A 12,414-nucleotide genomic window follows, 5' to 3' on the forward strand; every position below is an offset into this window, starting at 1 on the left:
ATATTTCGAAACACCAAATTTCTTGTTGCTTTTGCAACAGATTGATAATTCCCTGGAGTATACCACCACGTGACACCACTCCCCCTTCTCTTGGTAACATGTTACACCCTTTGGGACGCTCCCATTTGACTCAGTCCTGACACCTTCAACTGTCATCTGTCGCTCTTTTCATTAAACTTCCAGGGACACCTTACTTATGTTTTTTTTTAGGGGGAGGGGGGGCTGGGGGAGTTAGTTAACTTTTTCTTTTTAGCCCAACTTTTGTGCGTTAGAGTGTGCATTATTGGTGTCAAAGGAACTGAGTTTATTGTTGAGCTAGTCCGCCATCTTGTGGCAGCTTCTTGCGCCGCAGCGTCCGTCTGTTTGATATGTTTTCGTCTCTCTGTTGTCCCTCATAACTCACCAACTTGCACCTTTAACTTTAAAATACCTGCCGTGTGTAGGACGGAGTTCAGCTTTACTTTTTATCCATTCGGATTTTAAACGGGTTCAGTCGCTGTGTGTAACCTGACACTGGGGGCAGGGCTACCTTTCTGGTTGTCGACTACATTTCTCATTCGGGTGGGGCAGGTTTTCTTATCTACCATCCGCACTTTCACCGTCTGATTCTTAGCGGTGTGAAAAGACTCACAGGACACCAGCAGACGCAGCTCGAACGGACTCCCGGTTTATTTCATTTAATTTTTTCCCCCCACGTCCTTCTTCGTACACCTTTTGATCAAAAATGTTCCGCTGTGGGCTCGCCTATCCACGGTGCAGGTGGGTAATGCCCCTGCTGCTGCTTTTCGCCATAATTTTTGACATTATTGCCATCGCGGCCCAGTCCGGGTGGATCCAGGACCGGGACAATACTCACTACTCCAGCATGTGGAAAGACTGCCGATGGTTGGGTGAGGAATCGGACTGCTCAAGCCTCATGGACGAGCGTAAGTCTTGTTTTTAGGGACGCACACAAACTGCTGTTGGAGCTGCGTTAAACTGTAACTTGAGAAAGCCTGTGATAACCAAAAACCTGAGGCTGGGAAGGTCCTGCAGGCAGGCAGTCAGCCAGAGTGAACTTTGGTCTCTCTTCTGTAATTAACTTTTTTTTATTTTTACTCCCGTCACTCAGAGATTTATAGTAAAGAAAGGGGGGCGGGTTTCCACAAAGAGACGCTCAAGAAACAAGTTGAGATTTATTGTATTGTATTACACTAAAGTTAATACTTTGGTTAAAGTTTTCCATTTTAGCAAAATGCTTTATTTGTAGAATAAAATGCTGGAGATGCACTGATCACACTTTTTGGGGGGTTGACACACAGAGACAAATTAAACACGAAAACAAACAAAAATCCTCATTTTTAATGCGTCAAAACCAGTGTTGTTAGCAAGGTTTCCCCCAGAAAACTTAAGTCGAGCGCTAGGGCAGTCTTTCAACCAGCGGCCAGTGGTATTTTTGAGTTAAAAAATGTTTAAAGTTGACACTAAATTTTAAAATATCACCTGATAATTATGTGTTATTGGAAGGTTGAAAGATTAATACCTGAACATCAACTATAAAGTCTTAAAAAATGCAAACATTTTAAAAAGACTTAAAAAAATAAAAAAGCAATGCTTAGCCTGGGGGGCACAAGAAAAGCCTGGTGGCCCACCAGGCTTATCGGATACTTTCACTGATTCTTACTAGAGTAAAAACATTGAACCTGCTTTTTGTTGATGCTTTTACAGACCAAACACTGATGTAAGTTTGTTGTTTTTGATGGATTTAATGAGCAGAGAAACCTTCTGCTGATGTTTCAGTTTTGGATCCGTTTAGCTCAACAGAGCCAGTCATGGGAAACTGGTTGATTCTCGGTGCATCTCAAGTTTTTGCTTTTGTTTAAGGATCTGTCAAAAGATGGGAATTGACTTATCAATCGTGGATCAAAAGATTGGTTTGACTGCATTTTGGGGGACGTAAATAGTATTCCAGGGAGAATATGTTAATATTTTAAGAATTTAGAGTGAGAAGGGGTTGTCATAAAACAACTAAAAACATTCAAAAGGGGCTGTGTTCAAATGAGTATGTTAGAAAAACATTTTGATCAAAATGTCAAAAATAAATTTCTTCCAAAAGGGTTTTAATGTGAAAACATGTCAACTCCAAAATATGCTACCAATCCAAGTTTTAAAGACCTTTACAGTTCAAAACCTTTAAAATGTTCTATAAATCTTAATTAGCTTTTTAATGAGATGCCATAGAAAGTGATGGAGTCACCAGAACTTTCTCTGGTTGTCTGGAGCTCACAGTAACACAGTAGTCCCCCTCCCCTACTTGTTGCTGTGCAATGCTCGTCAACTGGCCGAAAGAAGAATCTACTTCAAATCCTTTATTAACATCCATTTTCCAGGTCAAAAAAAAGATGTACTCGTGTTTGAAAAATATTTCCACTTTCTAAAACTTTGACAGTTGTAGTTTTTAAAATTACAGTCGCGCCACCAGCCATGCTTCTTACAGCAAACTTCTACTCTGACTAATGAACCAGTTTATGTCTATTGTAGTTATTCTTGAGTTAAAATACAGTGATACTGTGATGAGTGAAAACAACATGGTAAGTCCTTAGCTTTTTAGACATTTGCTGTGAAGCTTGTGTTTCCCTACTTAAAAGAAAGAGGCCAGGCTGACAAGAAAAACTTTTACCTCTCCAAAGAAACACACACGCAAACAGAAAAACAATTCAGTGCTTCTGTTTCAATATTGTTATCTCCAGACTAATCTTTCCGTTAACCAATTCTCGACCTGGAATTGGCTCCGAACCGAGAAAGCAGGAGGGCAGGTTTGTACCAGCCTGCTCAACATGCAAATGAGAAGCAGATTTCAAAGAGGCTGACTTGCTAAAATCAGATATGATCGTATTTATAGTTTCTCCTTCAGTGAAGAGGGCCCGTCAGATACACATGCCTCAGTGTCACACACTCAGGACAGTTGCTGTGAACAGAACAGACGTCTGTCTGCTGCGCAGGTTCGTGTTTGAGTTTTCCAAACCCTTTTCTTACCATCAAACGCAACGATGTTGCTCCTCCATCACGACTCGATACATGTCACTCACTTCTGAAAACGGCAAGCTGCAACACGTCGGGATCTGCCAAGAACATCCACGCATATTCATTTAATCGTATATCATAAAGAGTCCACGCTCACAATTTAACATTCGGTTGTGCATGAATACAGACATGCAGAGCAACAGCATGATTATTAATTAATGCGGTTCTGTTCGGTATTCCTAAAATTTTAAATCGCATTGAACTTTAAAATCTTGGTCTTGAGCCGGAAAAGGGTAGAGTGCCTTCTTCGGGTCAGGGGAGTCGTCCTGCCTCAAGTGGAGGAGTTTAAGTATCTGGRGATCTTGTTCASGAATGAGGGAAGAAGGGAGCGGGAGATCGACAGGCGGATTGGGGCAGCGTCTGCCGTGAAGCGGGCGCTGTACCGGTCCGTCGTGGTGAAGAGAGAGCTGAGTCAAAAAGCGAAGCTCTCGATTTACCGGTCGATCTACGTTCCCACCCTCATCTATGGTCATGAGCTTTGGGTCATGACCGAAAGAACGAGATCACGGATACAAGCGGCCGAAATGGGTTTCCTCCGCCTGGTGGCTGGGCTCTCCCTTAGAGATGGGGTGAGAAGCTCGGTCATCCGGGAGGGACTCAGAGTAGAGCTGCTGCTCCTCCATGTCGAGAGGAGCCAGTTGAGGTGRCTCGGGCATCTGGTCAGGATGCCTCCTGGATGCCTCCCTGGTGAGGTGTTCCGGGCACGTCCCACCGGGAGGAGGGGAAAACGCAGGACACGTTGGAGGGACTATGTCTCTCGGCTGGCCTGGGAACGCCTGGGGGTTTCCCCGGAGGAGCTGGAAGAAGTGGCTCGGGAGAGGGAAGTCTGGGCCTCCCTTCTGAAGCTGCTGCCCCCGCGACCCGACTCCGGATAAGTGGCAGAAAATGGATGGATGGATGGACTTTAAAACTCTAAGTGAGAAACATTTGGTGCAGTCAGGGATCATGCTAACATCATGCGAGTCTTACAGAACTGGTTGTCCAGTTAATAGGAAAAAACCCCAACTCAGTTTAGTGAAGTTTTCCATTTTTTTTGTCACGTTTGTAGCTCCTAAGCTAAAACTCTTCTCCACTTTCTTAAAACAATCACTACATCCTAAATGTTACATCATGAATTTTAATTTCTGGTACTTTATAAAGCCCTATTTTAGTTCTGCAAAGCTGTTAACCAGAGCAAAAGTACGGACTCTGCACGCCACACTTTTAAGATTTTTTTCCTTGCAGAAACATCAGTAGAAAACTTCCTCTCATAATTATGCACAGCTGTGTTTTGCAAAAACTGTTTTGGGGATATTAATGCTTTCTTAAGTCATTGTGATATGTTGAATTTTATATTTTAGGCTTTGATAACTTAGTGTTTCTTTTCCCTGACTTTTTTTTTTTTTAATGATCGACAACCCAATTATCTCTGAGAAATAAACACAGGATATAATGACAACATTCATTAGTTGTGGCAGGAACATCTGAGAGGCCTGTCATCTTTATCAGTTTACACTAAACATTAATATAAAACAAGAAGTTTTTAATTGGTTTCTCATACCATTTCTGTCTGTAAGCCAGTTTCACAGAACCGACATCAGCCGTTCTAGCCTCGGTATTTGACTTTTAACAGATATCATGAACTTGTGTTTAGTTTGAACTGCCCTCTGCTGCTGTTTTGGGACTTTCTCTTCTGTTGCCTGAGTCAGTAAAGCAAAAGATAAAAACATCTGCCAGAAGAAGAAGAAAAAAAAACTTGCTGGATAAGAGAGAGTTGTTGTTGTTTTTTTCCTGGAGGTTTTAATGGTTGAAATACTTGTAGGGTCAACCTGAGAGGCAGAGGAAACGAGCCCAGCTGAAGTGTATGAATAAGAATGTTTTCAAAGACCCTCCGTGTCAAAGCACTTAATAGGAGGAGGAGCTGCTCGTCCAGGAAATGCGGCATGAGAACAACACAAACCAACATGTTTTCATGCTTTTAATAAGAGGACGTGTTTGGAAAAAGAAAACTAATTATGTAAACATCTTCATTATGACTCATGGCTGCCGGGTATTGTTCAATAGAAGAGGTTCATTAGTTCCGTCTTAAATTTACCTGGAAGTTGCCCGACGTTTGTAGTCCTCTTCACTATGAAATTCAAATGAAAGAAAAAAAAAAAAAGGATTGTTAAAAGACGGGTACTGTGAGTTGTACCGAACGTTTTCCATTCCGGAAAGATTTAAACTTAGAACCGCCTGTGCTGTGCTGGCAGATTAGACTTTTGATATACTTTAGCAATTGTCTGTAAACTAGAGGAGACGTGTCCGAAAGTTTTGAAAATGCGTAATTTTGTTTGCTCATGAACAAACACGTCTTTGTAAAGCTGCAGCTTTATTGGTGTGTAAATAGTGGCATCTGTTGTGTAAAGGTGCTTAAGGGCAACATAAGTCTTATTCTTTTATTGGAAGGAGAAAACGGACAGTAAACAGCTGAATGACATAAAGTTAGAAATGAACAGACTTCTCCCAGAAAATTTCACAACTAATTTTATTTTAATATTTTATAGTTATGTTTCTGTCTCTGTGTTGCCCTGCGACAGATTGGCGACCTGTCCAGGGTGTATCCCGCCTCTCGCCCGAAACTTTAGCTGGAGATGGGCACCAGCAACCCTCCTGACCCCACTAAGGGACAAGGGTGACAGAAAATGGATGGATGGATGGATGGATATAGTTATGTTTCTACCATTGATACTAATTATTATTATTATTATTGCAGTGCCATAGATTAGAATCTAAAATTTTATAAAGAATGACAAATATTGTGATATTATGATAAACTGATGTCGCTTTTTTGTGCCAAACTGTAATTTTGAATCTTATTTGGCAAAATTTGTAGCAATTCTTTAATAGGAAAAAGTATGCTAAAGAAATCACATCTGTCTTTAGAGCTTTTCTTTTCAGGTGGCTAAAATATTGAAACGTATAATCTTTGTTCATTTATTTGTTTATTGTTCACATTCGTCACTGCAGAATCAAATATTTCCACCATTAAAATTAGTCTTTGTGTTTACTTTCTACAATGTCTGACCTGTATTAACCAATAGAACAGCTAATTTTGGAAGGGAAATGTACGGAGGCCCTGAAGGGCAAAAAAACCCCGTCAACAAATCACTAAACACAACTACAAATTGGAAAAACTCAACATATTCAAAATCACAGCATTACCTAAGCACAGTTACAAATGAAAAAGAAAACACATTAAATAAGCGCAACTACAAAAGAAGACAGTTTCAACTTTACCAATATTTTACTATTTTAGATTTAGTGAAGTCCTATCGAATTGTTACACATTTCAAAACGGCTGCCTGTAGAGGATGATGATGATCTTTTTCTTAGTCTTTTTCTCAAACCAACCGTCAAACCGGGTCTCAAGTTTTTACTCAATGTTAGTTTAAAATAGGGCTGTATAATGTCAGGAAAACATTTAACTGCTATACTATTACAGAGAACTGAAATAATAATTCAATTAACCCACATTTTCCGGATAATTTTTTCCTTTACCGTTGCTTCCTCTGTAAGCTCCAATGCTTTGGCTACTACAGATTTACATCCAATACAGGAGATGAGGAGATAGTTGGCCTACTAGCTGCAGAGTGTGAACGCCTCTCTGCAGACTTGAAATGTAATATCCTATCAAATATTGCATCTAACACACACTAGTATTGCAATGAAGATTGTAATTTGATAGGTAGTTTTAAACTAGAGATGTACAATCTATCTTTTGTACACGTCTTTTTATAGAAAAAAAGACGTGTTTTTTGCTTCTCCTAGCAGTTTTTTTTTTGTTTTAAAAATTAGAAAGCTGCTAAAATTGCAATCACTTTACTAACTACGAGGCAGAAAGTTTACATTTGTGTCGCCGTTGTTTGTAGTTTTTCTTCCTAGGCTTTTGCCGAAATGCACGAACGTGAGGAAAGTAAAGACGATGCGTCTAACTTCGCAGTTTTGAGTGTTGTTGATGAGCTTGCGTGCAATTTAACCACATCATGAAGGCGCGGGGAGGACTAAACCGGTCGAACTAGCCGGGCGTGTTCATGTATGAGAAAGAAATGCCTGAGGCTGCGGAGAGTCAGACTTTACCTGAACACACAGTGAGCAACATGGCTGTGAATAATTTAAGGGTTTGGGTTGATCCGGTAACAGAAAAACAGCTTTGTTAGAAATACAGAACAACTTGATTATTAGCAGTAGATTTTTGGACTGGGCCCTACTTTTACTTTATTTTTTTAAAGCTCAGCGTTAAACTCAGCTTTCTCATTAATGGATCCTTTCCTTTTACTCCTTCTGCAGGCAACATCTGTTTGGAGAAAAACGTATGAGTCATAAATCTGCGCACTTATCAGCAGCCTGAGTTTTTATGGCTTTTGGGTTGGATTTCAAACTGTTCGACCCGTTCACAAACACACAGAAGGGAGGTGCAATTTCAAAAGTAGACATCAGCAAAACAGGCAGGTGTGGTGTCTGCGTGTTGAAAGCACACAAGCCTTCTCCATCAGCCTCAATGAGTTCATGCAGTTTTGCATGAGAGAACATGTCGCAGCAATGACAAAGGAACAAACCATCTGACATGCGTTCCACACACAGATTCATTTATTTTAAAAAAATATTTACGAAACCGTTTCACAAGACGCTTGCTGTGGGATATTTATTACACGTTTTACTGTAGCTGGGGATACAACTGGAGGTGTTTTATTGCTAATATTTTCTTCCTGAACTCTGAGAGTTAAAGCTGCTGACTTTAATATGATGAATCTAGCTGACATTTTGTCTTCTTGAGAAAATTAATCATTGTTTGTTTGTTTGTTTGTTTCCTTTGGACTACAGGTTGGGCTCAGACCGTGGCAGCTCTGATGATTGTTGGCCTCCTCATCCTTGTCATTGCTTTCATCATCTGCACCGTTACCATGTGTACTGACCCCTCTTCGTTCGCTTTAATTGCCTCTGGAGTTCTGCTTTTTATTGTTGGTAAGCTTCACTCACACATGCACAGAAACATATTTGCATGATCATTAAGTAACAAAATTTTGTTACTCAACTGTTTACAAACAGGAAGATTCTGGTTTAGAGATCAGCGGGGGTCTTTTATTGTTTACGTGGTTCTTCTGTTCGTTTGGGTTTTGTTCTGGGTCTAGTTTACTCTTAAATAATAAGAACAGATAGTGAGAGAGAGTATCTCTCACAAAATCTCTCCAACATAAAGATATCTACCCCCTGATATCGACATAGAATCCCATCTACTCGAGTAAAGTAGAAGAAAGACTGCAGCAATCACTTTGCACAGTAACACAGTGCATCAACTACGTGATTTGGTTGATGCATCATGTTAAAGACATTACAGCCGGTGTTCTGTCTGTGCTACTCATTAATCCATCCTACCTTGTGGTAGTGCGAGCTGTCAGTCTGCAGACCTTACGTACACCAATGTTACAAACTTGCCTAGACTCCAACCGCGCTGTATTGCGTGGTTTCCCACTCTGCCAGCTGAACCGTCCACAAACTTTCCACAATCCTTCATATATAAGAAAAGAACATCCTTGTAATCAAAAACTGGAAAAACAATCCCTGCTTTGTAGCATATGAAAGCTGAATATACTGGAGTGAAAGAGACTGCTGCGTATCAAAACATTTAGACATAAATATGTACTGAATGGCCTTATTTTTGTCTTTGCCAAAAGACAGCCTGTTGCACGTCCTGAAGTCTTTTATGTTCACTAATGAAAATAGATATATTTTAATAGTATTTGTTGATCCGCTTCCATGTTCAACTAGATTTTGAAACTTTTGTTAATGTTTTTTTCTATTTTCTTTCTAAACTTAAATCCGAATCAGTAACATTTGCCAGAAACCAGTTTGTCTTTTGGAGTGGAAGAACTTGACGTAGTTTTATTCTGACTTGTGAGGCTGTTGCTGATTGAATAAAAGGATGTGTGTCAGGAGAAAGGTCAAACGTGAGCATTGTTCTGGGAATTTGCTCAACAATAAACAGTGAACTGACCACAGGTGGTGAAACATTATGAATGTAAAAGAAGGAGGTTAGGAGGAAAGACCGCAACTGAATGCTAGAATTAGTCAGAAATAAGGAGAACTTCTGTCTAATTAAATGGGATTTGATGATGATCAGGGAGCAGCAGAGACAATGAGAGGGTTAAACAGAAAATCCAGTTTGGTGGGATGCTCTCATAGCAACAACTGGCTTAATCTGTTTTCTTTGACATGAGTGATCTCAGGTAGAGCGTGGGAACAAAAGAGAAAACAGAAATGTGATTCTCAAAATGCAGCACAGGACAGGTTATGGAAAGTGTTTAACAGTCTGCCACTTTGTTCTGTCAGAGGCAGAGTTTCGGCTTAAACTCGGAAGTACGGCAACTTTGGTGTTTCTGATTAACCTAAACTTAACTTACCGGTTAAGAAAATGTCTGTCATATTTTATTAAACAGCCAAACTGCTAACTAAAGAAAGATTGTATGGATTGATGGCATAGCTATCGACAAACTCCACATTTTGATTTGTTTAAGTGACTCACACAGTCGTGTGAAGGTATTTTCCACACCCTGCTGCTGAAGTCAGCAGCAGTGATGTCTGCCTCCCCAGATGGCTGTGCGACTGAGAATGAAGTCACTGTTAGTCACTGTTCAATGTGTATGAATACTTTAAAAAGTAAAATGTTATTGGATGCATTACGTGTTATCCAGACACATAGCGTCATTTGATAGTCTATATTTCAAAAATAACTTTGCATCATAACTGATCCCCTAAAATGGGCTCTCTGTCTCTTTAAGAACCTCGATAAATTCCAACACTGGGTATATCATCACAACAATGCTTCCCCATGATGAAACTGAACTGAGAAGCATTTCACTAGGAGTTTCACCAGGTGTTTACTAATTCCTCTCTGAGAAGGAAAACGGTCTTTTTCATCCGAGACAGTAGCTAAACTTAGCTGGATAACTGTGAAAGTTAGCTAGAAAGTTAGTTAGCTAATTACAGTTGGCTTACTTTAATTACAGTTAGTTAAATACTGTAAGTAAATACTGTGAAAGTTTAGCTAAACTTTCACAGGAAGCTATGGAAGTTAGCTAAACTTTCACAGTATTTAATTACAGTTTTTAATTACTGTTTTGATGAGGGTTTTTAAGTTGCTTCTTGGTCTTTAACACTGATCAAACATGTTCGCCTGTCCCTTCAGCACTCCTCCAGTTCATCGGTCTGATCATCTACCCCGTCAATTTCAACTACAGGATCTTCGAGGGTGAATACGAATACACCTGGGCCTACGGGTTCGGGTGGGGCGCCACCATCATCTGCTTGGGCTGCAGTTTGATCTTCTGCTGCATAACTTCTTGCATAAACAAGATAAACGGAGATGAGAAGATCGAATACTTTATCACTCATTAATAGCGACAGAATCTCCCGACCCGCCCAGTCACAGCAGTTCCCCCCGCTCCCACTTCTCTCTGTCACTGAAAACTAACATTTTGTTCGACACTGGAAGCATTCCTCCCCTACCATCCCTGAACAAAGTGGACTGTAACTGGGGGCCGTCCTAGCTTTAATGCACACAGATCTTGATTTTAGATTTTTTCAGCATCTCAGCCCCGTCCCTTTTTTTAATTTTTTTTTTAACAAAGCTAGACACTTTCCATACGTTTTCCTCAGAATTTTGCACACTCTTATTCTCAAAGCAATAACACCCAAGTGCATTTATCTTTAAAAGAGTTAGTTTTGTATAAACCACAAGCAATCCAGAATCATTTTTTTTGCACAGGATGAATGAATGTTTATCACCCTACATTGTACCGTGTAATTTGACAAATATTAAGTCTCCATAGTGTAATTAACTCTGCAAGTTTAGCCTGGCAGACGAAAGGATAGGAAGGCCTGAAGAGGCTGAATGTAATCTGTACCATCAGAAACGTACATGTTGGTTAAAAAAGTGTTTTTTTAAAATAAACTTACAGCCTGTCTCTGTTTGTTTTGATGCGTTTATATGGTAAAGGCAAGAAATGCTGTGCTTTGTTTGAATGCAGTTGACTTGTCTTGATGCTAAAGTAGAATTAGAGATGCTCTGAATTCACATTGGTGCAGATGTTTAGCTACACCGTCACAGAAATACTCCAGATCCCTCATTGTTTTTTGTTGTTACAGCAATTACCTTTACCTTTAATTATATTTAAGGTCTACAAGAAACAAAACCAAAATAAAAAAATAAAAAATCATAACACCCTGAAACATATTACTGCCATTGTTCAATAAGGATGTCAATACTGGTTAAAAGGGAACAATATGCATGTAGATTATTTTGTTTTTAATGTTATATTCATGTCAGTTATATATGATCTTTATAATGGGTTTTTTTGTTGTTGTTTTTTTCCCCTGAATTTTAAGAATGCCACAGAGGCGCTGCCAGTTTGGTGATAAAACACTGACCAAAGTTTCCAACACTGACTCACTGTGTGAAAAGAAGCTGTGCCTTTGTGTTTTCTCTGTGGTTAATCCTGGAGCGTTTCATTCTAGTGGAAGAGCTGGTTTTTACTCACGCCGTCTGCTTCGTGCCAGCACCGATCTGCTTAGACATGATCAGGCCTCTTTGTTAGATTTATATCCTGGATTTCTGACGAACTCTGCTGTTGGGTGAGTCGGTACTTCATCTGATGCTTTGTCTCTCCAGCCCGGAGCTTCTTAGTTTCATGTATTTTATGAGTATGGTAGAAGTTTTAACCGTTAGTGGGCATAAGTGTTTGTGTTCAGTGTGGACTTTTCACTGTAAATCATCCGTGCTTTACTGTATTAAAAAGAAATCTAATATTTTTCTTTCTGTACTCTGAGGTATTTTTGGTAGGTTGTGTATTTTTAAGCAATAAAGAGTTTTTATGTAGAAGAAGTTAAGTTTTTTTTTTCTCTTTATTTACCTTAAACTGACTGCGTTGTTTAAAATGTGAGACAAATATGTTTAAACTGCTTCTACGACTGCATTTTATTTCATTAGAGGACGTAATACAGCTGGTCTGGGGTGGGAAACTTCCCACAAGGAATGAAAGGGAGAGTCAGTACAAAATAGAAACTAATATCGAAAAGGAGAGTCAGTATAAAATTCGTCAGAACTCTTAAATACAGATCAGGTTCCTGCTCTGTGTTTTATTATTCTGTTTGGGGTTGTCACCACTCCTATGAAGGAACAGATGATGCACAGCATAGGAATGTGCCGACCAGAGTCATAGATAATGAAAAGCACACACACCCAAGACGAGCCCCACCTTCACACAGCACTGACTGACGATTAAATTTTGCTCAGCGTGTCCCGACAGCTCCGCTTTCCCAGAGAAAGTCGGGGGG

The 12,414-nt window shown here is 39.8% G+C and overlaps 1 protein-coding gene across 1 annotated transcript; it reads left to right on the forward strand.

Moving 5' to 3' along the window:
- Nucleotides 1-258: 258 nt before the first annotated feature.
- On the forward strand, nucleotides 259-11,962 carry perp (p53 apoptosis effector related to pmp22). The gene is made up of 3 exons (XM_008429166.1): nucleotides 259-926; nucleotides 7,906-8,046; nucleotides 10,268-11,962. The coding sequence occupies exons 1-3, from the start codon at nucleotides 725-727 to the stop codon at nucleotides 10,474-10,476; spliced, it is 552 nt and encodes a 183-aa protein (XP_008427388.1). The 5' UTR covers nucleotides 259-724; the 3' UTR covers nucleotides 10,477-11,962.
- Nucleotides 11,963-12,414: the final 452 nt, after the last annotated feature.

The sequence above is a fragment of the Poecilia reticulata genome, linkage group LG15 (assembly GCF_000633615.1).
Source record: "Poecilia reticulata strain Guanapo linkage group LG15, Guppy_female_1.0+MT, whole genome shotgun sequence".
Lineage (NCBI taxonomy): Eukaryota > Metazoa > Chordata > Actinopteri > Cyprinodontiformes > Poeciliidae > Poecilia > Poecilia reticulata.

Excerpts from the sequence above, each read along its gene's own strand:
- perp (XM_008429166.1), top strand. The coding sequence starts at position 725 with ATGTTCCGCTGTGGGCTCGCCTATCCACGGTGCAGGTGGGTAATGCCC. Across the intron at positions 927-7,905 it reads CTCAAGCCTCATGGACGAGC|GTTGGGCTCAGACCGTGGCA; the intron begins GTAAGTCTTGTT and ends TTTGGACTACAG. Across the intron at positions 8,047-10,267 it reads AGTTCTGCTTTTTATTGTTG|CACTCCTCCAGTTCATCGGT; the intron begins GTAAGCTTCACT and ends CTGTCCCTTCAG.